Genomic DNA, 25,328 nt, shown 5'->3' with positions numbered 1-25,328 from the left:
TGTTTCTTTGATACTCTTTTGTTTCGTTCTTTCCGGGCTCATCTCTCGTTTCCCGTTTTGACTCTCAAGTTTTTCTAATCTAGCTTTAGTTTGCTTTAGTTCCTCAGCTAGAATAGCGTCTTCACGTTCTTTTCTCAACTTCATGCGTGCTTTTCTAGCTTTCCATGTGTTTTTCTGACTCCGCGGTCCTTGACTAACTACGTCAGTCGCTAACTTTCCATTCTCAGGTTCTCTAGTGGTTTTCTTAGCTTGAGCTCTAGTAACAACTTGCGTTGGTATCAGAGTTTCATTTTCAGACCCACTGCTGGTAGGAATAGTTTCTAGCATATTCAATGTCGTCTTTTGCACTTTGTTTGGATTCTTTGAACAATCCTCAATGAAGTGAGTAACCCCACACTCAGTGCAATACGCGTTAATTCGAATGATTTCCGTATGTGGGCAAACATTCATCAGATGGTCACCTCCACACTTGTAACAGGGTCCTAGTGCTGGTCTTGGTCCGCTTGATTCGTCCTTTGTGGATAGGATGGTCTTTGTCCTGTTAACCCTCCATGAGCTATGAACATCAAGGTTCTTGCGTCCAAATTGTATCTCTCTTCATCAGAAGCACTTGTAATTGTTGGTATTCCAACATTCCCCATCATGCCCCATGGTTCTGGTTGTTTTGGTTCTTCTGGTGGGTAATAAACTGTCGGAGACATGTGTGCACCCGATTCTTCGTAATAGGCTTGAACAGGCACTAAGGCTTGTTCTTCTTGATTCTCTAAGGTTGGTGCATATCTAATGCCCACTGGTCTTGCTCCTGGTAAAGGTGGTTGTTGTCCCAATACCGGTTGCGGTCTTTCTATCCCCATAGGTCCAGGTACATTTCCCGTTGGGTATCGAGGTACTGGATGTATTTGAGGTGGTGCTAATTGAGCAGGAGGTGCATACTGGCGGTCCCTTACATACCCTTTGTTGTAATAACACTCCTCTGTTGGATGATTTGTCCATTTTTGTTCAATAGCACACCATTTCAGTGTTTTTGGCAGTGGTTTTTGGTATGGTGCCATCCTTTTTAGAGCATCTTCTATCATTTGCTCTACATTTGGCATGGTTGTTGTTTGAACATTCTTTTTAGTGGTAGTCTCGCTCGCTATGGATGAGGAGCTACTGGATGAAAAATCTGTATCCGCTGACACCTCTCCATAAACCGTACAGTTATCCACTAAGTACAATGCCTCCCTCGTTACTTGCTCGAAACTTGTACAAGCTTTCAAGTGCAAGTCCTTCTTGAGAGTGTCGTTCCTCAGTCCCTCAATAAAGAGAACAGATAGTCTGTCATCTTGCGGTCGTTCACGTACTGGACATCTCTCAATGTATTGTTTGAAGCGAAGTGAAGCTTCCTTCACCTTTTCGTGTTCTCTCTGTTTAAAAGCATATATTTGTGAGACCGTATTGTGCTTAATCCCTCGTTTTGAGAATTCCTCAGCAAACTCTCTTAGCAAATGGTCAATGTCATGGAATCCCCCAATGTTCATTGGTTGAAACCATGTCAATGCGGTACCTTCTAGAGTAAGACCAAATCCCTCGTATTGTGTATGGAAATCTGTTATCTGCTCAGCTCTTAAGACTTGCTTAAAGAGTGACACATGTGCATACGGATCTCCTGAACCACCATACTTCTTTGGCATACACTTGGCTACTTGAGATGGTCTCATACGTCTATGATCTGCTACCAATCTCATTGCTCCTGTGTCTCGGCTAAAGCTTTCTCTAGCATCATGGACTTCATGGGTTACCCTTGTCGGTTCCCCCGCCCTGAATCTACTACTAGGAGGTAAATGTGATGGTTCCGCTTCAAACCTTGGACCTGGAGTGGTATAGGTGGGGATTGGAACTGCACTACCTCGATTCGTTTCCATTGACTCTCTGGAATGTAATGATCCCATTGGTCCGAGCTTCGAGTCCCAAGGTTGACTGAAAGAGTCAGCAACCTGAGTTCTTTGTCCTCCTGTTGTCATTGAGTTTTGCACTCCATTTGTTGGTGCTGGTCTATGTGAGCTAGAAGTAACATAATACTGATGTAGTGGTCCCCCAAAGTATGTATATCCTTCTAATTCTTTCTTGCCCATTGTTGAGTATTGCCTGCCATACTTATCGTAAGCGGCAATTTTCACTTCCGATCCCTCTGTGTAGGTAAAGACATAGAGTCTTTTTTTGTCTGTCAACTCTCCGGTGTAGGGTTCTTCACATCTATAATAGAGATCTTGCTCCCCATTATTATATTTGTACAGCCCCACATAGATGTTATCAGAGTTGATCCTTGTAGTTTCATTCTCTCTTCTTAACCTCGCATTAGGGAAGTTCATTATTGGTGCTTTCTCCTCGAGTTCTTCATCTATTTTGGCTTTGGTGCCCATCAATCCCCACTTGTCCACAATGTTAGGGTTTAGGACTACCAAGTACATGGTACCCTCGTCATCTAGATATCTATCTCCGCTATAGCTCACAGGCACTAAGTCCTTGAACTCACTAGGTCTATCTTCTATCTTTACACAATAGCGGTCCATTCCATCTTTGTAGATCTTGGCACCTTGCTCATTGTCGTACTGGTATTTTATGAACAATAGCTTCATGGTGGCGGAAGGGTTTGATGATCCTGCTGCCATATTTTCTCTGTTGTTCAGCTTCAAGTGTTCCAAGTTTTCGGTGAAAATCTCGTAAGATCTCTCCGAAGAAGTATCAGAGACACTTCCTTCAAAGATCGGCTCTAATGGTTGCACCCAACTTTGGTTTACACTTCCCTCGGTTGATATGACACTTGCTAGTTCCCCTTGTTTTGGTTGATTATTCCGGAGATTCCTGCCCGATCTCAAATTCATCAATTCCCCTAAAGGACTGTAACTTTTCCGTCTCGGCAATTTGTTTTCCCCAAGTTTTTGTGGTCAGAATTGATCCAAACTGACTGATAATTGGTCAATTGTTTAATCTTGTCAGTTGGACATCTTCTGTTTCATCAAGTGAGAATTTTGTTACTGTTATGCTGAAAAAGACATTATACGCGTATGATGTCTTTTTCCACTGATTTTGACTATTTTGGTTATGCTCACTCTCAGTGACCCCTTTATGCTCTGTTCACTCACAAAATTCAGTTTGAACTCTGTTTGAGCAAGTTATGGCTAATTTAGGCTTTTCTTGGCAATTTTCCGCTTTTGACTTGTTTTTTTTGGGTCAATTGTGATCCAAATGGGATGAAACTTGAAATATAACCTCTAGACAGCTATTACAATGGATCTGTGTTAGCAAAGTATCAAAATATGTCCAAAATTAGGTCAAAGACATCATACGCGTATGATGTCTTTTTCATCAATTTGGGTCCAAACTTGATATTTATGCTTCCCACAGTGTTTGTAACAATCTTGTCAGGTCAGATTTCAAAAATAAGCAGTGGATGTGCCAAAAGACATTATACGCGTATGATGTCTTTTGTCCCAGATTTTGACTATTTTTTGGTTTTAAGCCTTCTCCAATGTTTATAATTGAGTTTCAAGTGTTTTTGTCAGGTTTGAATGTAAAAACAAGATCTGAATCCAAAATTTCCTATTCTTTGCGTTTCTTGGACTCCGACTTGTCTTTTCGGGTTTCTTTGAGTGTAAATGCTCTTGTTTTAAGTTGATCTTAGGGTAAAACCCCCCTTCTAAACACTCTGGCAATGTCAAATTTTCAATTTTAGTCTCTGTTTAGGTCCTAAGACATCATACGCGTATGATGTCTAAAGTTGCAGATTTCCAGTTTTTCAGCACAGAACTCTTCCAATAGCTCTTTTAAGTGCTCAGCAACAATCAGTTACACAGAAAATTTTTCTGAACTTTGTTTATTGCATATTTCACTACCAAAGAGACTTTTTCAGTGATCTAACATGCAATCAAACACATCAAGCAAATAGAACACCAATCGATAGCTCTAGATCAGGATCAAATCAGGCCCTACCTAAGCTACTTCTAATCATAAAATGGATTTTTTGCAATTGAAAATATAAAGAGATTTACTACCACACAAGGAGTAGCAAATGCTTTTTATGTCAACAACCACTTAAACACCATCAAAAACAATCTAATCTAAGCTAAACTAAAAATACTGTCAACACGGAAGACCCAGGAATACCCCACTTCCTAGTATCTCTCGAGACCTTCGGAGTCCACCACTCCTAGATCTTTTCTAACTAAAGTATACAAAGTAGTTTATACGACTCACCTCGTAGGATTAGTCTAAGGTCACCTACTTAGGGCTCTCGTCCCCGGCAGCGGCGCCAAATGTTAAGGCGGTTACGCCGCTAGCGGAAGCTAAATAGCGAGAACTCAACCAACAACAGAATTTGTCAGACGAGGACGGAGCTTGACCCGCAGGCGCATGGAAACAACTAGGTGGGTGTCAAATCACCTACTCGACCTTCTAATGACAATCACTACTAAGGAAATCAAATCTAAGTTCTAAAATACGCAAGTGACTGAAATCCGTACTACGAACGAATGCTATACGAAACAGGATCTAGAATCATCGAATCGATCTCAAACTCAAGGGGAAGTCTATGCACTAGGTAAGAACAACACCCTAAAGACTTGAACTGCAAAATCAACCTATAACCACTCCGTGCGGTAAACGCGTATGAAGACAGGCCGAAAAATACAGGTGACCGAAACTTGACCCCGATGGTACTAATGTGTAGCTCTACTCGTTGTGGTTCTATAGATATGCTGCACACTCTATTCCGACACACGAGTTGGAAGAAAACTCACACCGAAGCTCGTAGGAACTTACCACACGTAGAAGCCGATAGCGCGCACTCTTGGTATCTGTGCGTAGCTCTCACCGTTGCTAACACAATGGCGGTGTCGCTTCTCCAATGGCAGCCCCGTAGCTCGCGTAGCAAGGAGATAAGACTCTCTCTCTCTCTCTCTCTCTCTCTCTCTCTCAGACACAGTCACGGCGCTCAAAAACTCACTTTGATTAATAATTGAATCCTCCCTTAGGTTACAAAACTTTGGCTTATATACCTCAGCCTTGGAGGTGAAAACATCTCTAATTATTTACATCAGCAGGTGAAATTACGTCGGGATTACAAGCTGGAAACTCAATTGAGTCCCGTTACTTAATGAATGGCTCAAATCAAAATTAATGTCAGAAAGACATTTATTACAATCAATGGTTACAAAATGATGGGTGTGAACAAAAATGAGGGTGTGATCCTCTGCTGGCTCAACACCGTCACATGCATACTCTCTAGCATATGTCCTCATAGTAGAACCATGCATCTGTCTCTTCCACTGCCTCATACGCCTGAAGCAACATCGTCTAATGTGCCATGTGTGACCACAATGCCAACTCCTGCGAGAGTGGATACAAGAACACCAAACTGTGTCTAAATCGACAAAACCTGTCAAAAGTCAAAGTAAACACTCGATCACTGTCAAAGTGGGAATATATCGACCATTGTACAAGATGGCATAACATTGCAAACTTTTATGGCGAGAAGACGGGGAAAAATGAACAGAATTTCCTTTGCAAAATGAGTTAAAACTCAACGCGAATTGCAAGCCAAAAAAAAACTGCAGATAAGTGTCAAAGTGGGATTCAACTCGACCACTAAACCATTTGAGAGCAAACTTCAAATATGCATAAACCATGGCGAGAAATCTTGGGAAAAATACGATAGAGTTACCCTAAAAACTGAGCAAAAACTCTACAATCTCTGCCATAAACCATAACACTACTTAATGCCAATGAGTAGAAATGCCAAAATGGATCCACATTTTCACATACAATGGCAATCCGCACAACATACATCAAATGAGTGATCGCGCATAAGCAAGCACCAAAAGAGTTGCAATCCAAAAACTTGATCACTACAAAAACAATGCTCTCAAGAGAGCTCACCGGCACTTGAAAGTGCTTGCCAAAATGCATGTACAATGAGCATCAACCATGTGCCATCACCATATGCAAACCATCCGCAAAGACCATGAATCCAAGCACAAAATCACTGCCAAAAATATCCAGTGAAAACTTGTGAAAGGAGCTCCACCTGTGTGCTCCAAAAATTGTGTTTCTCAAGAGACCGCTTCAATGGTGTGTAAACGCCTCCGCGACTCTTTGCCCAAATCTACCAAAAAACTCTCAAACCACAAGCTCTGTACAAGCTGAAATTGCATCTTCAGCTCGGAATGTATGCACCTAACTTCGAGCACCTGCCGTGCTTCCAAAAGTGCATCAAACTCACACACTATGCGAAAACCGAAAACCTGCAATTTCTGTATGTTTGAGCTGAATATCGGCAAAACGGTGAGGAATTTGCAAAAAGTTTCTTCTGCAAAGTTGTAGACCACGTCTAAATGAATGGGCGTAATTGGCAAAATTCTTAGATCTGCATTCTACAAGGAGAAAAATGAATCTTGAAACAGTGCTGCTGTGCACATAATTTTTAGGGAAGCACCTTCACTTACACACAATCTTCCACACTCCTTTCTGAGCTTCCAAGAGCATACATCACTCTCAACTGAGCCCACAAGCTCCCATTGCATTCTTACAAAGCTTTCAAGCTTTCTTGATCTCTCCACCGTCGCCAAGCTCAAGCCGCCATAGCCGAGCTCTGTCGCTTTCGTCTCACCGGGAAGTCATCATGCACGCGTCGCCAAAGCTCTGATACCAATTGTGAAGGAATGGATCGTTGGCGTGCGTGTGTGCAACGAAGATGGAGAGAGAAGAGAGGGAGAGAGAGAGAGAGAGCACGACACAGGGATGTGGGGTGGAACTCCCAAATTTCATTGTATCAGCACACTGTGAGAATGGTTCTCCATCAGAGCTGTGTTTTGATTATTCAGCCATTGTGTTGATGTGGTCCTTATGCGCAGCAAACACTGTTGTAGGCCTTCTTTCTCTCGTTGAATGTCCTGGTGGCACTGTGAATAGCTGGTTGACTTCGAATTCTAAATAGAAGTATAGTTTCTATCAAGAGCTTTAGCTCACCACTGTGATCGCCAAAATGGAATTAGCTGGTTACTCCATAACTATTCTAGGTTTAGAACTTTAGAGTCAGATGTCAGATATCAAATCAGATAGAATGAATAGAACCAGACTTCATATGACCAAATGGAAAAGCCAAATAAACAACAAGACTAAAATGTAGAATCAGATGATGGACATTGAGACGGCTAAAAATGAGAGATTCAGATATTGAGTCAAAAGTACACATGATAGTGTAGACAGTACAAGAGTTCCAAAGACTTATGGATACAATAGAGCTCTGTCCAAGATCGAGCGACAAAAGATGAATCCCCAAAATGAAAGCATTGAGTTCTATTTATATGCGCCTCTGCTAAGTCGTTCTGACTGACTGTCCCACCGTACAATTATGGACTCCTAATTATTGAGGTTACTGGTAATTCCACTATGTAAAAGCCACTTCTAGAGGGTAGATCCCCACCCACTATCTATAGCTGTATGCAGAACATTCCACCCAACCAAAACCTAAGTTAATGCAATATCTCATAATCGACGAACGAAGCCCTCATTTCCTAAGGTTATTTTGCCTAAGATCTATGATGCTCGTTTCCCCCATCATAGATCCCGCATGCTTATGTCCATGGAAGATATAGTAGAGTCTTAGGGCCTGTTCAGACGACACATGAGCCTGCAAAATTGCTTCTACGCAGGTGAAACGAGGCAGCTGATTGGGTGAAAAGTGGCTCTCCACCCTTTGGGCGGCTGGAACAGACCGGAAGGAGGATGTGGCTGTTTGGGCGTGAGTTAGCATGCCGACACCTATGGAGTGTGAATTGCTGGTCCACGTAAGCCGAACATGGGCAGAGTGAACAGGCCCTTATATAAGCCAAAAAACTATTGAACTTGTCACATCGAGCTATTTATACAGGCACCCAGGATGGACCGGATCAATGGAGCATTACATGGGCAGTGTGAACAGGCCCTTATGTAATCCAAAAAACTACTGAACTTGTCACATCAAGCTATTTATACAGGCACGCACTGGACTTCCAGCAGATCCTGCATCTTGACGTGGTGATGGACCGGATCAATGGAGCATTTGGGCAGTTTCGGGTGCTGGTGGGTATGGATGCAGACGATGAACTTGGGCTGGAGCAGGACCAAGACCTCTCGTTTATGGACGAGTTTAACCGCTCTTGCACCCTTTCCCGCAAGCAGGTCTCCTTTCTCTTCCAACCCTGATCTTTAGGAGAGAGAGAGAGAGAGAGAGAGAGAGAGAGAGAGAGAATATATTTAAAATAGAGATGCTAGCTGGATTTAGTTGGAAATGCTCAACTATGCATCAAGGCCCCTTAACCTTTGACGAGAAATGACACGAGTATCCTCATGATACATCTACCGTGGTCTATCAGCCTCTTTAGCTAGTGTTTTTGATCCCTGGCTGTGCCAACAATGGAGTCAATGAGGGATGGCACGGAAGCATGAGATAATACAGCCGTAATTGTGGAGAGGGGGTTCGATGTGGTCTTGTGAAGTTCGATTAATTTACCTAAATTGAAAGCAGGAGGCCAAGGATCCCACATGCGTAGTTTAAAGTGTTGCATGAACTAGTTAGGAGGTATAATTAAAGGCCATAACAAAAAGGTCCAAATATTAATATCAGAAGGCCAAAATTGTGTCTCTCCATAGGAATGATGAAATCATCCATACCAGAATGCACGAAGCTGTTTTGACAAGCCGTACAAATTTGTCTACAACCTCAATTTCATAAGTTTTTCTCTTGATGGACGATTTTGAGTGTTCCATTGTGGTCAAACAACTTGTCCAAGCGTTGTACTCGTGCATTTTCATGAAAAGTAATGTCCCACATTTTTACAGAAGAGTAATGGGCTTGTCTCTTTGCCCATTAAGCAAGGAGAAAGCAAACAATGTATATCGGGGTGTTGTGCAATTTTCTCTTACGTAGAGGAGGAATCTTGCATGGGGGTGATCCGTAGCAGCATGGATATCTTCACTCGTCAAGAAGGTGATACCTCTATTGTCAATGGTCCCGCTCCATCATGGTCCTCTTCACTCTCTCCTCCACCAAATCTCATGGATGCCATGATGATGATGATGATGGGCATGCCGTATGGATAGCATCTACCTTATTATGTCAAAGAGAGAGTCGCAATTCGCAAACTTCATGATGTGGAAGTCAACGTGCCCATAGAAACTGTGAAGGAACCGATGAGAGCGGTGGCCTTATTGGTGTCTCCAGTTGCTAGTTTTATGGAATCCAATTTGATCGAAGTCGATTTGTCACAAAGTGATGATGTGGCATGTCCAATCGGAAAGAAAATGGCCAAAAGAGGACAAGGAAATTTGAACGTTGAAGAATGACCAAGGGGGGTTAGAGACAGAGGTACTTGGAACACGGAAGGGGGGAACGGCAAAGGGGTCCGGAACGGCGGAATGGGAACGACACGGAACAAGAGGCATTGAAAACATCCAAATTATGCAATTTTTAGCTCTATGTGATTAAAGACAAGTAGCATTAGAGTCCTTTGACTCTAAGACTCACAAAAAACTCAATTTGAAGACCATTCAACCTTACTATACCAAACGTGTGTCGTGGAGAGAGAGAGAGAGAGAGAGAGAGAGAGAGAGAGAGAGAGAGAGAGAGAGAGAGAGAGAGAGAGAGAGAGAGCTTGTACTATGTAGGCTTGATAGCTTGAAAGAGGCTAGAGCTCGAGAGTCGAGACTTGAGAGGGTAGCTTGAGCCTTGGCCCTTGAAAGCTTGTGTGCATTGTAAAAATTAGGGGTGAGGGAAGGGGCATTTTATAAGGGGGAGGCTCATAGGATAGAAAAACTAAAATCTGAAAATCGGGCCGTTCCGGTATCACCTGCTTGTTCGAAAAGGTTGGTCGTTCTGAGACGTTCCAAAGATTGCCACATGCTCGGAACGCCGTTCTGACGTTCCCTTCCCCCTAAATAGGCGTTTCCGATAACACTGGTTAGAGATAAAAAGCCTAACCCCTATCAACTTATGGAGAACCGCCCAAGGGGCCTAAAACCTAAAACTCAAAAGTTTGAACCTTGAGGTTGATTTCTGTAAATTGCATTGACATATTGACGTGGTAGGCTATACGGATATCTTCGTTTTATGTTGCCTACAGTCTTAACGGTTTTTCCATGTTTTTGGCCACATATGCTTTTGGGTGCAAGAGCTTTTGGATCAAGTGCTTTTGGGGCTCTCCTTTTGGGCATCCCTTGTATGTTTATAAGTACCCAGAGGGTCCTTAGAGAGCATCTGATTGCAGGGTCTCGGGGAGAGTTCGACCCTCGGGAGTTGTACTTTTGAAAAGCAATAATAAAGAAATATTGAAAGGGGCACCAATGTTTGGGGCTCGTGCATCTAGAGACGGAACTCCACCGTTCCATGTCGACTCTCCTATTCTCTCTTTCTTCAGGTTCAATGATTTTGCAGTTTCTGTTTGTGTATTGCTATTGATTTCTCGCTTGGAGTATCCAAGCTCGTAACAGTGGTATGAGAGCTCAAAATGATTCTTCTTCTATGGACGATTTGATCCTTTTTGTAGCGCACATGGGTTCTCTCGCAGAATCTAATAGAGATGACACCCCTCCGACCTTTGGTCTGCAGGGAGATGAAAAGCTAAGTCCTAGCGTGGGAATGGAAGAAACCAACAGACATTTTGGCAATTTTCAAGAGTACAAACGTCAACTGTAGGTTGACGTGTGTGAAGAGACTGATGAAGTACTCCAAAGACCCGAAATATGTGAATCACTTGAGGAATTACCCGTTTGACGAGGTTCACTCCAAAGGGCAATGGCAAGAGGCCGTCCATTTGCTTGTCAAGGAGGTAATGAAACAAAAAGCAAGGCCGAGTGCAAAAACATAGAAAATGTACTTGCAGGAAGAGTTTGACAAAGCTTTTGAAAATAAGACTAATCAGTTGATATAAAGCTTAAAGCACTCTTGGAAGAAGAAGAAATCCACGGATTTCTTTGGTTATTTGGTTCGAAATTCGACTTTTGAGGTGGTAAGAAGATCCAAGAAGCGTGTTTGCAAAGTTTTCTTCGTCTTCAGAGAATTCCGACAGCTCGTCATCCTCGTTCCAGAGAGGATGAGAAAAGAGGGAAGAAGCAATGAAAAAGCAAGAAAAGCGAATTTTCAAAAAAGTCTTGAAAGTCTAGCAGTTCAGTGGAGGAGACTTCATCCTCTGTTGACAGTTTAGAGAGTGAACAAAAGGACAAGAAGACCAACGAGTTCAATAATGGGGGTCAAGAAGTGAAGTTTGACAGATTGTTAGGTTACCAGGGAACCCATCGAGCCCTTGAATTCATAGAGCAGTTTAACATCCCCTTCTTGGGAGGTCGTTTCTTGGAACGTTGTGTCACAAGCTGATGACGTGGCAGACACGTTGACGTGGACAGCCGTACGGACGATTGCAAATTGCATTGACATGCTGACGTGGCAACAGTACAGACATTTCGCGTTTTGCATTGGCTGTGCCACGTGGCAGACTGTACGGATTTCCGCGATTCACGCTGGCAGCTTTTTGGGCAGTAGCTTTTGAGTTGGAAGCTTTTCATGTAAAATTGCTTTTTGAGTTTGATGGCCAAGCCTCAAGGGCCTTTGAATAAGAACCCAAGGCCCCTCTTTTCCTCAGTGTGCTGACGAGCAACTGAGCAGAGAGGGCCCGTGGTAGTTGTAACTTTGCTCGAGCATTAATAAAAAAATAAATACCGAAAGGGGCGCTAAATTTTGGGGCCAATACCTCTTGGCACGAAACTACACCGGCGGGCCGTGTCAACTCTAATTAAAAGTGTGATAAAATTGTGAAGTATTTTAAGCGATTCTCTCGTGTGTCGTGCCCGATTTCAAACTTGAGGTGTCGAAATCTGTAATAGTGGTATCAGAGCTTTAGGCGTGTGCTTTTCTCAAAGCGTACCGGTCCTCCAAAGTCTTCGTGTCCCAACCCCGGACTTATTAGCCACTTCCACCCTTCATTGTGCATCAAGGGCGCTCCCGTCTTCATTGCTTTGTTTTATAGGACATAAGCCATAAAGAACCCCAGATTACACATGAATTCAAACGATGAGTCCTGCAAGAATCAGACGAACCCACCTGACAATTCCGGTTCGGGTGAAAGTACGGAAAATTCAAAGGGACAATCGGAACAAGAGTACGGGCCTCCATGGCCTACGGAGTATGAATGAATGGAGATGCAGCGTCAATAGCAGGTTGATGCTTGTGCTCAGTAGATGCTCCAGTATTCGAAGGATCCTTATTACGCGAAATTTTTGACCCGGCACCCAATTAAAGAGGTGCATTCCTGATGGGTACAACCATCTATTCACCATTAAAGTCCGCCTTGAAGAAACCTCCTGCCGTGCGATTGTACACTGAAGATGAACTTGATGATGTGATTGAACGACGAGTCAACCAAATATTGAAGACCACGAAGTCTCCAAAGAGACTCAGCAAGGGAACATATTACCCCAGTTATTTGGGTCGACAATCTTCTTTTGCAAATGAATGTAAAGCCAAGAAGCGTGAACGCTTTGAGGATGTGTCCAGTTCGTCCTCATCCTCTTTTGAAAATTCCGATAGCTCTGCCTCTTCTGATTTCAATGATGAGGACAAAAAGGGAAAGAAACGATAGAAGAATCAAAGACATGGAAAGAACAAGAAGAAGGCCAAGAAAAGCAGATCCCACTGCAGATCTCGGAAATTTTCTGACTTCTGAGGATGATTCATCCTCTTCTGAGAGTTCAGACTCTGATGACCAGATGTTTTATTCTAAGAGGAAGCACTTTTATAGAGCCAATCAATACGACTTTCGCGAAGATAAGAGCAAGATCAAAGAATTCAAGGAGGGCGTACAAGCAATAAAATTTGATACCTTTCCAGGTTTCCAAGATGAGCAGAAGGCCCTCCCTTTTATTCAACAAATTGACGTAGCTTTTTCTTGGGGCGCTATTCAGAGCACTCCAAGATTAGAAGGGCAACATCCTATTTGAAAGGCAATGCACGGACATGGTGGTCCACACTTCTGTTACAAAAAGAAGCACCGACTAAGTGGCTTAAGTTCAAGAGACTTTTTTATTTCTTCGTGGCTCACTCAAGAGTACGAACAAGATGTGATTACCGCGTGGAATCATCTTTGGATGGCCAAGGCAGACACTCTGGATACTTATTGCGAGAGAATTTGGGATGTTTTTCTACCTGCTTCATAGATTAGTTTTAAGGAGCAAATCGAGCGATTTTACTGAAGACTGCCCAAAGAGATACGGGATTACTGCTTGTTACAGGAATCTGAGTCCATACAACAGTTGATGGGACATGCTAAGCAAGGGTTTGCTATGCATTTAGGTAACTTGAGTTATCCAACAGATCAACCTTCGACAAGTGATGATGAAAGAAGAAGAGACAAAGATACACATCCTCGATTGACAATGAAACATAAAGACAAATACCTCAGGACGAGGAAGTGTTTTGATTGTGGGAAACAAGGACACATATCTGCGTGATGCTCCAAAAAGGCACAAGAATGAGAACGACTGACTTGGGCGAGGAAATACTCTCTTCATAACAGATACTGGATAATAAAATTGAAAAAGATATCGATGAGCTGACAGTATTTTGTTTTATGACTTTATGAATGAACAATTTATTTTCGAAGATGACTTTGGTTTATGTATGAAATTAATGTGTTTGGAAGTTCCTGCTATTTGTGAACAGATAATAGGTGAAATCAAGCATGAGATCATGACGAAATTGCATCTGAATGCAATCGAGAGCAATGACAACTCAAGAATGAATATGATAATGATAAGAATCATGAATTTTGAATGATAATGATGATCGATGATGAATGATTGAATGAAACCGTGGTGAGCGCATCAAGAGTTCCCAAGGGATGAGATGGTTACACAACGATATGATGACTAGAACTGAATGATTGAAACACTCTGTTCAGTATGAACTCAGTGTCTGATTGATGAACTAGAATTCTCGGAAATGGTTACTCACACATGTGATTGTGTTTGAGTGCAAGATTGAAAGATGGAATGATTGACGAAATGACTCTAGCATTTCAGTCTTGAGAAATCTATGGACACGATCGCAATAAGGATTAGTTCTTCTTGTGCCCTTTTTTGGTGTATGAGGAAAACGGCCGGGAGTTCCCAAACTCGACTCCTAAAACAAAACAAAGTTAATCCGACATCAGTGAGGTCCGTTGTGGATTTAGATGCGATTGCTAAATACGTTGCCAAGAATCATGGTTCTAGATCTCAATGGATTCTATGTGATATGACTTGAATGTGATGTGATGTGACTGTCATCTTTGTACAAGTGCTGGATTTGTGTCATCTAGTGCATCAGTACGTAGAGTCAGTGTCTACTGAACTGGTTTATGGATTATATCCGATTTTGCAGGCGTAATCGAGGGCGATTGTTATTCTTTCAAAAGGGGGGTATGTCACAAACTGATGACGTGGTGGACACTCTGACGTGGACAGTCGTACGGACGATCGCAAATTGCGCTGACATGCTGACGTGGAATCAATACGGACATTCGGCGTTTTGCGCTGGCTATGCCACGTGGCAGGCTGTACAGATTTCCGTGATTTACGCTAGCAGCTTTTGGGCCAGTAGCTTTTGAGTTATAAGCTTTTCATGTAAAATTGCTTTTGAGTTTGATGGCCAAGGGCCTTTTAATAAGAACCCAAGGCTCCTCTTTTCTTCAGTGTAGTGACGAGCAACTGAGCAAAGAGGGCCCGCGGGAGTTGTAACTTTGCTCAAGCATTAATACCTCTGGGCACGGAACTACGTCGGGCCATGTCAACTCTTTAAATAAAAATTGTGAAGTATTTTAATCGATTCTCTCGTGTGTCGTGTTCGATTTCCGACTTGGGGTGTCCAAGTCTGTAACACGTTCCAAGGTGTAAAGGGCGGCGTCTTACTTGAAAGGAAATGCATAGACATGGTGATCTAGTTTGTTATTACGTAGAGAAGCACCTTAGAAGTGGGTCAAATTCAAGAGAGTTTTCACTTTTTCCTAGATAACGGAAGAATATGAAGAAGATGTCATCATGGCTTGGCATCAACTGAGGATAACTAAGAAAGACACTTTGGATGACTATTGCGTGAGGTTTTGGGATACCTATTTGCCGGTGTCCTCGTTTCGGAGGATCACTTTGAAGGACAAGATTGAGCGGTTTTACTGTGGTTTGCCAAAAGAGATTCGATGGTATTGTGTGCAACGGAAGTCTTGACTCCATCGAGAGACTTATGGGACATGCCAAGCAAGGTGTTGGTATGCATATCGGCTCATTTACCTATCCTACGGATAAGCCAACGGCCACCTCAACGGGGCAAGAGTCTTCCAAGGAAAGAAAGAACCAAGGGAACCGGATGAAAGTTCATTAGAGAATTCTGAAGAAGTAAGGGAATCAACTGTCATGGATGTTTGAGAGTCAGTTGCTACCTGCATCATCGCCTGTGTCATCGTCTACATCATCGCTTGTGTCATCGTCTACATCATCGCTTGAAGGCTCTAGAAGAATCTAGAAGATTCTAGAAGGTTCTTAAAGTATCAAGGAGATTCTAGAAGTGTCTAGAAGCATGGAGAAGATTCCGGAAGAATCTAGAAGTTTCTGGAAAGCATAAGAAAGTTGAAGAAGGATCTAGAAGGTTCTAGAAGAACTAGAAGGTTCTAGAAGCTTGGAGAAGATTTCGGAAGAATCTAGAAGTTTCTGGAAAGCTCTAGAAAGTTGAAGAAGGATCCAGAAAGTTTTAGAATAACTAGAAGAATCAAGAAGGTTCTAGAAGATTCTAACCTCCTCTTGCTCTCTTCTAGCTCTATACGCACTCATAACAGTTTGGCAAGACCACCATCTCTTAATCTTCTCAAGCCATCATGGAGCCGACGATGGAAGGTGTCATCAACGCATTGCAAAGCATCCAAGCTCAGTTACAAGAACTTCGCGAGAGTAACGCTCAACTTCAAGCAGGGCAACCCCTAATCTTGGGACCGGCGTTGCAAGATCTTCAACGTCAAATTCAAGAGCTTCAAGAGACGAGCATTGTCACGTGACACATCCAACCCTATGTGTCCGTGGACAAGCTACAGCATGATCAGGGTTCAGTCAGTCCAGTCAGTCTAGATTAGAAGTGATCTTGCACTTTTGTGAGTCTATTCATACACCGTGTAGATGCATATCCTCTGGTTGCACACAGCATGATCATAAGAATTTCCCATCAGAATCCATCAAAATCCTTCAGGGGAATTTTCCAGTGCATTTAGCTGATCTGACTTGGCATGAGGAATATTTCATCAGCCAATTTCGGTGGGAATTAAAGGATGACGTAAAAGATCTTTTATTGACTATGCCAAAGGTTCACACACTAAGCAAGTTTATCTCTCAAGCAATAGAATGTGATAGTCGACTATTTGAGAGGAGACAAGAGAGGCGTCTTGGGGCACCATTGCGACCCCAAACAGAAGTGACTGTACACATAATGGCTACACATCTCAATAGGGCCATGAATCAAGCATTGAGCCCATGCAAATTGATTCAGCACGGTTTCAACCTCTCTCAGCCCAAGAGAAGCAAAGGCGACGCATTAATGGCTTATATATGTATTGTGGAGAGCAAGGGCACATAGTTCAACAGTGTCCAAGGAAGAGAAGGATAAAGGTTCATGGTGCAATGGCCTCGACTTGTTCGGAAAACACGGACGTCCAACCCCAATAGAGATCGATTGGTTGGACAAAAGACAAGTAAAAAAACGTCTCTTTCTTCCGCTGATTCCACTTCAAGTTTTATGCTACCAGTCAAGATCCATATGCCGGGTAGGCACATGGATTGTGAAGCATTACTAGATGCAGGCGCAACGGCGTGCTTCATGGACAAAGAATTTGCAAAAGAACAAGGCATACCACTTGTGGAGAAGTCTAATCCAGCAACTGTAGAAGTCATTGATGGTCGTCCCCTCGTTTCAAGGGATGTCAGGTATGAAACTCGCCCCATAGAAGTAACATTGCAGGAGCATGTTTCAAGAATAGCGTTCAATATTATACAAAGCCCAAGCAGTCCAATTGTTATTGGGCTACCGTGTCTTGAATTACATAATCCTGACATCGATTGGAGGGCTCGGAGAATTGAACCACGAAAAGTCCAAAAGAAGAAGGGAAGGCATAATAGGCCTATATATCTTGGAGCCAAGGTCTTCATGCGTGCAGCCAAACGGTATCCAACTTTCTTGATATTTGCAACACCAACCGATACGTCGACAACAAAAATCATGGAGGCATTGCCACGTCAATATCAAGATTACAATGATGTTTTTGAGAAGAAGAATGCAGACCTCTTACCGGAGCATCAACCCTATGATTGTGCTATAAAGCTTCAGGAGGGAACCCAACCCCCTTTTGGCCCAATATACAAGCTATCTCAAGATGAATTGGTAGAATTACGAAAAAATATTGATGAGAATCTTGCTAAGGGGTTCATACGGCATTCAAAGTCCCGAGTAGGAGCTCCAATACTCATTGTAAGAAAGAAAGACGAAACTCTCCGGATGTGTGTGGATTATGGGGGCCTGAACAAGATCACCGTCAAGAATCGCTATTCCCTTCTTTTGATCCCAGAGCTTCTTGAGCGCCTTGGTAAGGCAATAAGATTTACAAAAATAGACCTTCATGGTGCTTACAGCCTAGTCAGAATCAAAGAAGGTGATGCATGTTAGACAGCCTTTCGGATAAGGTATGGCCACTTTGAATATACCGTCATGCCATTTGGTCTCACAAATGCCCCAGTTGTTTTTCAACATTTAATGAATGATATCTTTCGGGAGTATTTGGATTATTTTGTGGTAATATATTTGGATGATATCTTGATATTTTCCAAGAATCAAGAAGAGCATGAGCACCATGTACGATTAGTGCTTGAAAGGATTCGTGCATCAGGGTTATATGCAAAGTTGGAGAAGTTCTCTTTTCATCAATCTAAGGTGGAATTTCTTGGTTATGTAATTTCTGAAAAGGGAATCTCCATGGATCTAAAGAAGGTTCAAACCATCCTTGATTGGGAGACACCCACCTCGGTAAGAGATGTTCAATGTTTCCTCGGATTTGCAAATTTTTATCGTATCTTTATACAGGGATACCCAAGGTGGTTACATCACCCACAAGGTTGACAGGCCATAATAAGTTTGTCTGGGACTCGGAGCATTTTAGACTCTCAAGCAAGCTTTCACGACCACACCCATTCTAATTCACACAGATCCTACAAAGCCTTTCATCCTAGAAACAAACGCTTCAGATGTTGCCCTTGACGCTATTCTATCCGAAGTAGGAGAGGATGGTCGAGTACATCCAGTGGCTTTTCATTCCCACAAGTTCTCAGCTGTAGAAATCAATTATGAAATCCATGACAAAGAGCTCTTAGCAATCATCGACTCCTTCGACACTTGGAGTCACCTACTTGAAGGAGCTCCTCATAAGATCACTGTCTATATAGATCACAAGAATTTGGAATACTTCAAGGCATCCCGTGTCTTGAATCGTCTCCAAGCCAAGTGGAGTGGTATCCTATCAAGGTTTGATTTTCTTATCTCTTATAGACCTGGCCGTCAACAAGGTAAGCCAGATGCCTTATCAAGAAGATCCTACCTTGCACCTAGAGAAGGCGACGTAGCATTTGATCAACAAGTCAGTGATTTTGAAACCTGAGCAGCTTAAGCTAAACGCCACCATGAGCCAAGCTCTTGAAGATTTTATTTTTCTTTCTAAGGTGAAGACGCAAATTGCCAAAGACCCACTTGCTCAGAATATTAGACAACAACTACAAGGACAAGAGGTTAATGAGGACTTTCAAGAAATTGATGGACTAATTTACTATGAGGGTCTTCTCTATATTCTGCCAGGACTAACACGCTTGGAGGTACTTCAACAACGGCATGATCTTCCATCAACAGGGCATTTTGGGGTTCATAAGATAATTGAGCTTCTCTCCCGTGACTTTTGGTGGCTTCAAATGTGGAAGCTTGTCAAGGAGTATGTAGGCACTTGTGACACTTGCAATAGATCAAAGGCCCCTTGTCATCGTCCTCATGGGTTACTCCATCCCTTGCCCATTCCAAGCAAACCATGGTCATCCATCTCCATAGATTTCATTGTAGAGTTACCCTTGTCACAAGGATTTAACTCCATTTTAGTAGTCGTGGATCGGTTTACAAAAATGGCACACTTCATTTCAACTACTAAAACCATCACCAGCGAAGGTGCGGCCAAACTCTTTTACAACATATCTATCGTTATCACGGTTTACCGGATGACATAGTTTCTGATCGAGGCCCACAATTCATCTCTAGCTTTTGGAAAAGCTTATTCAAGCTACTCGGAGTACAAATCAACCTCTCCTCAGCAAATCACCCACAAAGTTATGGACAAACAGAGAGAGTAAATCAAGTTTTGGAACAGTATCTCCGTTGTACTATCAATTATCACGAGGATAATTGGGTCGAGCTTCTACCGCTAGCAGGATTCTCCTATAATAACAGTTTTCATGCCTCCATTCGTCACACTCCATTCTTTGCTAATTATGGTCAACATCCCAAAGAGGATATCCACAACACTATCAAGTCAAGAATCCAGCTGCTATTCATCTTACACAACAATTATCTGCAATTCACAAAGAACTTACAATTCATATCAAAGAAGCTCAATCCAAGTATAAGGAAAGTGCAGATCTTCATCGCATGCAGCATCCAAAATACAAAGAAGGGGATAAAGTATGGCTCCTCCAACGTGATCTGTGTTCACCTCGTCCCTGTCAAAAGCTTGATAATCGAAGGCTTGGCCCGTTTAAAATTATTTGTCAAGTCAATCCAGTCACCTATCGACTCCGATTGCCCTCATCCATGAAAATCCATCCGGTCTTTCATGTCTCAGTCCTAGAACCTTGTCAGACATCTAAGATCCCAGGAAGAGCCCTACAAGCACTTCCTCCGGTTGAGATTTAAGGACATGACGAATTTGAGGTCGAGAAAGTCCTAGATTCTCGAGTTTCGCGTGGCAGGTTACAATACTTGGTGCATTGGAAAGGCTATGATGTTAGTGAAGGAACCTGGGAACCAGCAGACAATCTACATCATGCATCTCTCAAAGTCCAAGAGTTCCATCAACAACATCCATGGAAGCCAAACTCAAGGAACACCACTGCTCCTCGTGGAACTCGTCGCTAGAGGAGGGGGTAATGTCATGGATGCTTGAAGAGTCAGTTGTTGCCTATGTCATCGCCTACATTATCGCTAGAAGGCTCTAGAAGAATCCAGAAGGATCTAGAAGATTCTAGAAGTTCTAAAAGTATCAAGGAGATTCTAGAAGTTTCTAGAAGCATGGAGAAGATTCCGGAAGAATCTAGAAGTTTCTGGAAAGCTCTAGAAAGTTGAAGAAGGATCTAGAAGGTTCTAGAAGAACTAGAAGGATCAAGAAGTTTCTAGAAGCTTGGAGAAGATTCTGGAAGAATCTAGAAGTTTTTGGAATGCTCTAGAAAGTTGAAGAAGAATCCAGAAGGTTCTAGAAGAACTAGAAGGATCAAGAAGGTTCTAGAAGATTCTAACCTCCTCAAGAAGAACCTAGAAAGTCCTAACCTCCTCAAGTAACCTCCTCAAGCACTAGTATAAATAGGGGTCTTGGGCCACAAGCCCCTCAGTCTTGCCAACATAAGTTGTGAGCCTCCTATGAGGGAATCCCTCTTCTAGTTCTTATGTTCAAGTCTTTGTCCTTGCAATCAAGCCTTGTCTTGTACTCAAGTCATGTAATCCAAGTCTGGTATCTACCTCTCTTAATAAAGTATTAAGTCTTGTAATCAATATTAAGCTTATCCTCAAATCCAAGTTCTTTGTACATTGTGAGCGCCTCCTCTTGCTCTCTTCTAGCTCTATACGCGCTCATAACAGATTTTTGTTTTATTTTTGAGACCCTCTTTTTGAAGTTGCAAATGGTGGGACATTGTATGGCCAATGTGAATGGTAGTTTCACCCGCAAACGGGAAGTGGGTCGGCATTGGAATTTGTATAGTAAGAGGATGTCTAGGCTCACTACAAGATCATGTAGGTCCCCCCGTCGCACTTAGCAAGTTGGTGGATACTAGGAAGTGAACTCAATAAAAGCATAAAGTCAAGGTGGGATCACCAACAGAAAGTATCCGACAGTTGGGCCACATTGCACGTTTGGATGCGATCCCAATGAGGATAGATGGTCAGATGACCAGTGGGAGCCCAACGGAAGCATCTCCTAAAAATAAGGGAACTGCTATTTTGGGCTGTGAAATGTGTTCGCGTCATTACCTTCAGAATGACAAGGGGAACATTTTACAACCCTGCCGTGAAGTCAACTGGGCAACCAATGGAGAGATTTTTAGGTGGCAACCCCGAAACAGGAAAATGCTTGTAATCGCGCAAAGTGGCACATTTCTTTGCACTTTCCTCTTGCATGAAGAAGTGGTGCTGAATTTGTAGGTGGAGGGCTCATTTTTCAGTTTTTGTCACAGGTTAAGAGCTATGGAGTGCTTTCTTTCCACTCTATGTATAGTCTGGTGCTAGGAGTGATGCCCTGCACACTACACTCTGCTCTCTCTCTCCCCTACGTGCAATTATGTGATGCCCCACAAGAGGGCTCTTCATTTGACTGATGTACAGCTGTGTGGTTTTATGCTTTTGTGCCGAGGCAAGAGCCCACCTTGAGCAGGAACAAGAGTAGCTACTACTCCAAAAGCAGGCATTGGTGAGGGTGATAACCTCACCAAACAGGTGCGATTTCAGCGTTGTGTATGCGCTGTAATTTGACTGTTTTTCAGCCATACGGACGCCAAAACCATTGGGAATAGTGCCCCATTGACAGAGGACAGTTCGGGGTCTGTTTAGGGGTGAAAACAGGGCAAAAACCAGTAAATACAGCGTGCTGAATTTATTGTTTTTGGGCAGGAATCAGAGGGTTTATGCCAGTGGAAGTGAGTTCCAACAGGGAAATTGGTTTTGCACAAGTTTTGGGGCTGTTATGCTACCGAAATTTGGCCAAAATAGGTGGTATCTAGCTAGATACAGGTAAAGAATTCCGAGGACTCTATGTTGTAATTTACCCTCTCAAAGTATAAAGAAATACCGAAAGGGGCGCCAATTTTGGGGCCTACAGGTTGTCGGCGTCTGCTCGGGGCATTCTAGCTTCCGAGCCGTGTGTGTACTTAAGTGTTAATTCTCGTCGCGCAGGTTCCTTTTGTAAAGTACTGTGTGTGTGTGTGTGTGTGTGTGTGTGTGTGTGTAAAGTAAAGTAAAGAATTTTGGGTGAAAGCCAAAGTCTACCGCCCTACGGGCCGGTTTCAAGGTTCCGTTGCCGGGACATCAATCACTTTTTCCTCAAAGAGCGAGCCTTGGTTGTTTTGAGTAAAGACAGAGTATAGGAACATGGGATTACACTATGGCCGACAAAGGGAAGGGCATTATGGAAGAGGGTTCCTCTTCGAAGGACAGACAGGAAACTCCTATGGTCTTCGAGATTGGTGTGAGCTCATGGCCACGTCAGATCATACCTCCTGTTAATATGAATGTCCCTCCAGTAGTACAGGGTTTTATGACTAGGCAACTTGAGGATGATGCGTTCAGGACAATTAGTTGCCGTGGTGAATGTCTTTTTGCAACTGGTGCAAAATCCAAGGTTTATGGTGTCACGTGACACATCCCAACCCTATGTGTCCGTGGACAAGCTACACCACAGCAGGGTTCAATCAGTTCAGTCAAGTCTAGATTAGCAGTGATCTGGCACTTTTGTGAGTCTATTCGTAGACCGTGCATGCCTAGTCACTTAGCATAGATGCATATCCTCTGGTTGCACACAGCATGATCATCGGAATTCCCATCAGAATCCATTAGCATCAGTTAGGGGAATTTTCCAGTGCATTTAGCCTATTTTCCTATTTATTGGTATTTTCACTTATTATTTTTAAGTGACTTTCCAACAAAAGTAGGTAGGGCAATTTTGCTAAGTTAATATATAAGCAAACCCAAATTAGCACTTTCTGGCAGAAGAGGCAGCAGGAGCTTCCAGCTCAACAGGCAACTTCTCAGCAGTACCCCCCCCCCCCCCCCCCCCCCCCCCCAAGCACGTAGCCTCGCCATACCTCCCATCCCCTTTGCGTTTTTCACAGATCATCCCTCGCCTTGAAGTCCTCCCCCTTCTGGCTATAGTCCCACTTGCAGATCAGCCCCAAAGGCATAGCGTTTTGGACTCAGGCAATTCAGCCCCATCATCAGCGTTTTGAAGATCATTAAGCACATCAGCCTGCAACATTTCTTAGCGTTTTTATCAGCATGAACCTCAGCCTATGGTGGCGTTTTTGCAACAAGTTTGCAGCCCATAATTCACAGCCATAGCCAGCAGTTCCCCAGCGTTTTTGACATCAGCCTACTAGTGTTTTTGACCTCCCACAGCAAGCGTTTTTGGCAAGAGACTGCATCAGCCAGCGTTAGTGTATTTGCACCCAAACCAGCAGCAGATACCTAGCGTTTCCAGCATTTGAAAGGAAGCAGAGCAACCCCTTGAAGCATTGCAAAGATCCACCGATTTTCAGCCAAGAACCATCGACGAAAACAGACATTTTCATCGACGAAGACAACCCCCAATTCAGCCCTAGAAGATCACAAATTTCAGCCTTAGCCATCGTCATCACTGTCGTCGTCATCGGCATAGTCCAACTTGCATCGGTCCATTGCATTCGCATTGTACACCTTGTGCAATCAAAGTAGACCACTCTCGCCAACGAGAGTGGGGCCTTCGGAGGAGTGTTTTACAACCTCTCGGGTGTCGTATCTCTTCTCTCTCCTTCTCTCAGTCTCATTCACTTGCACACACAATATCCACTCACTTTGTTCGTGATCACAGTACTCTCCATAAGACAGAAAGCTCTCTCTTTCCCTAAGAACTAAAAGGAACCTTGAGCAATAAAGATCACTAATCTTGAGAAAATACAACATTCATTCCGTTGCACCTTACATTTTGGAGTTCTTGCAAGCGCCACCAGTGCAATAGCAAAATAGGCAACCTACACCGCGGAGCTTGCTGAGGCTCAAGTCCAAGTACTTCACGCGACTCAGTAGGATAGGGAACACTCACATGTTGCGGAGTAAAACCGGCCTGTACAACGTAGAGGGGGGTACTATTTCAATTACCTGTTAACTTTACACAGAGCACTAAGAAGGGAAGAGAACACAGTTGCGTCCAGCGACTAGAATGTCACTGCGGACACGAGACCGACACCCTATAGGCCCCAAAGACTGGCGCCCCTTAAGGTATTTCTTTATTCAAATTAAGGTAGACGATCCGACCACTTCGCACAAGCTTTCACAAAGCTGTCCAAACCTGGCGAGGGCTGAAAACGCAAGTTTTCGACCTGATTTTGGCAGCATAATGGCGCAAAAACCCCTGTAGGTCAAAAGCACCTGTCTAGGACGGATTCCCTCACTATCTGGAAGCTTTCTGGTGAGCTGTCACAGAATTTCAGCGGGCTGTAATTCCCTGTTTTTCACTGCCGGGTGCCCAAAAGCCTATACACGCATCCCAAGGCTCTCACGAGGCTCCCTTGGTGTTCCCTTGCAGTTTAGGTGCGAAACCCTAAACCTGCAGAAAAACACAGCAGGCTGTAATTCGCTGTTTCGGATCGTTTTTAGCGGAGCGAACACGCCTACGCGTGTCCCAAGGGCTCTCGCATGCAATGGGACAGTTCCCCTGTGAATTGGACGAGTTTTCACGCGAGAAAACTCTCCAAACTCGCAATCTTTCGCGATGGAACTGTGCGTACCTGTGGGGGATTAGCAATTAGCTAATCCGGTTCCTGTTCAGAAGGCTCGTGCCTTGGCAAACGCGCATAAACCCCCAGAACTGTACATGTTCAACTGAGTAGCCCAACTAGTGGGGCATTACCATATGTGCCAAACGGGGGAGAGAGATGCACGAGAGCAAATCATCGCGCTACATGAGACAGAGGAGAAGGCAAGCTTTCCATTAAAGTTGTAGACCTGCACCCACTACTCACACACACACTGTAGGTCACTTATGTTCAAAAATCAGCCTCCTCTCTCCAATTGGGCGCCCCCTCTTCATGCTGGAAGTGGCAAAACTGCCTGGAGCCGCCATGTGTCCAGTTTGCCCCTTTTGAGTTAATTCTCTAGTTCCCACTGACTTATAAGTGACTTTCCGAGTGGCCCAGACTTCATTTGGCGCACACAGGCTTCCATACTCATCAGAATTCAGTGCTAACTGGCCCGACCAGTCCCA

At 43.4% G+C, this 25,328-nt stretch overlaps 1 protein-coding gene across 1 annotated transcript in view; it reads left to right on the top strand.

Annotated features, from left to right (window-relative positions):
- Positions 1-7,957: 7,957 nt before the first annotated feature.
- Positions 7,958-25,328, top strand: part of LOC147457574 (uncharacterized) — a 54,113-nt gene continuing 36,742 nt past the window's right edge. Inside the window, exon 1 of the mRNA XM_086512431.1 lies at positions 7,958-8,199. Within this exon, the coding sequence (XP_086368557.1) occupies positions 8,059-8,199 (141 nt within the window). The 5' untranslated portion in view covers positions 7,958-8,058. The remainder of the gene's footprint in view (positions 8,200-25,328) is intronic.

The sequence above is a fragment of the Adiantum capillus-veneris genome, chromosome 5 (assembly GCF_014529385.1).
Source record: "Adiantum capillus-veneris isolate H3 chromosome 5, ASM1452938v2, whole genome shotgun sequence".
Lineage (NCBI taxonomy): Eukaryota > Viridiplantae > Streptophyta > Polypodiopsida > Polypodiales > Pteridaceae > Adiantum > Adiantum capillus-veneris.
Note: the sequence above shows the minus strand (reverse complement) of the source record. Positions and strands in the feature narration are given on the sequence as shown.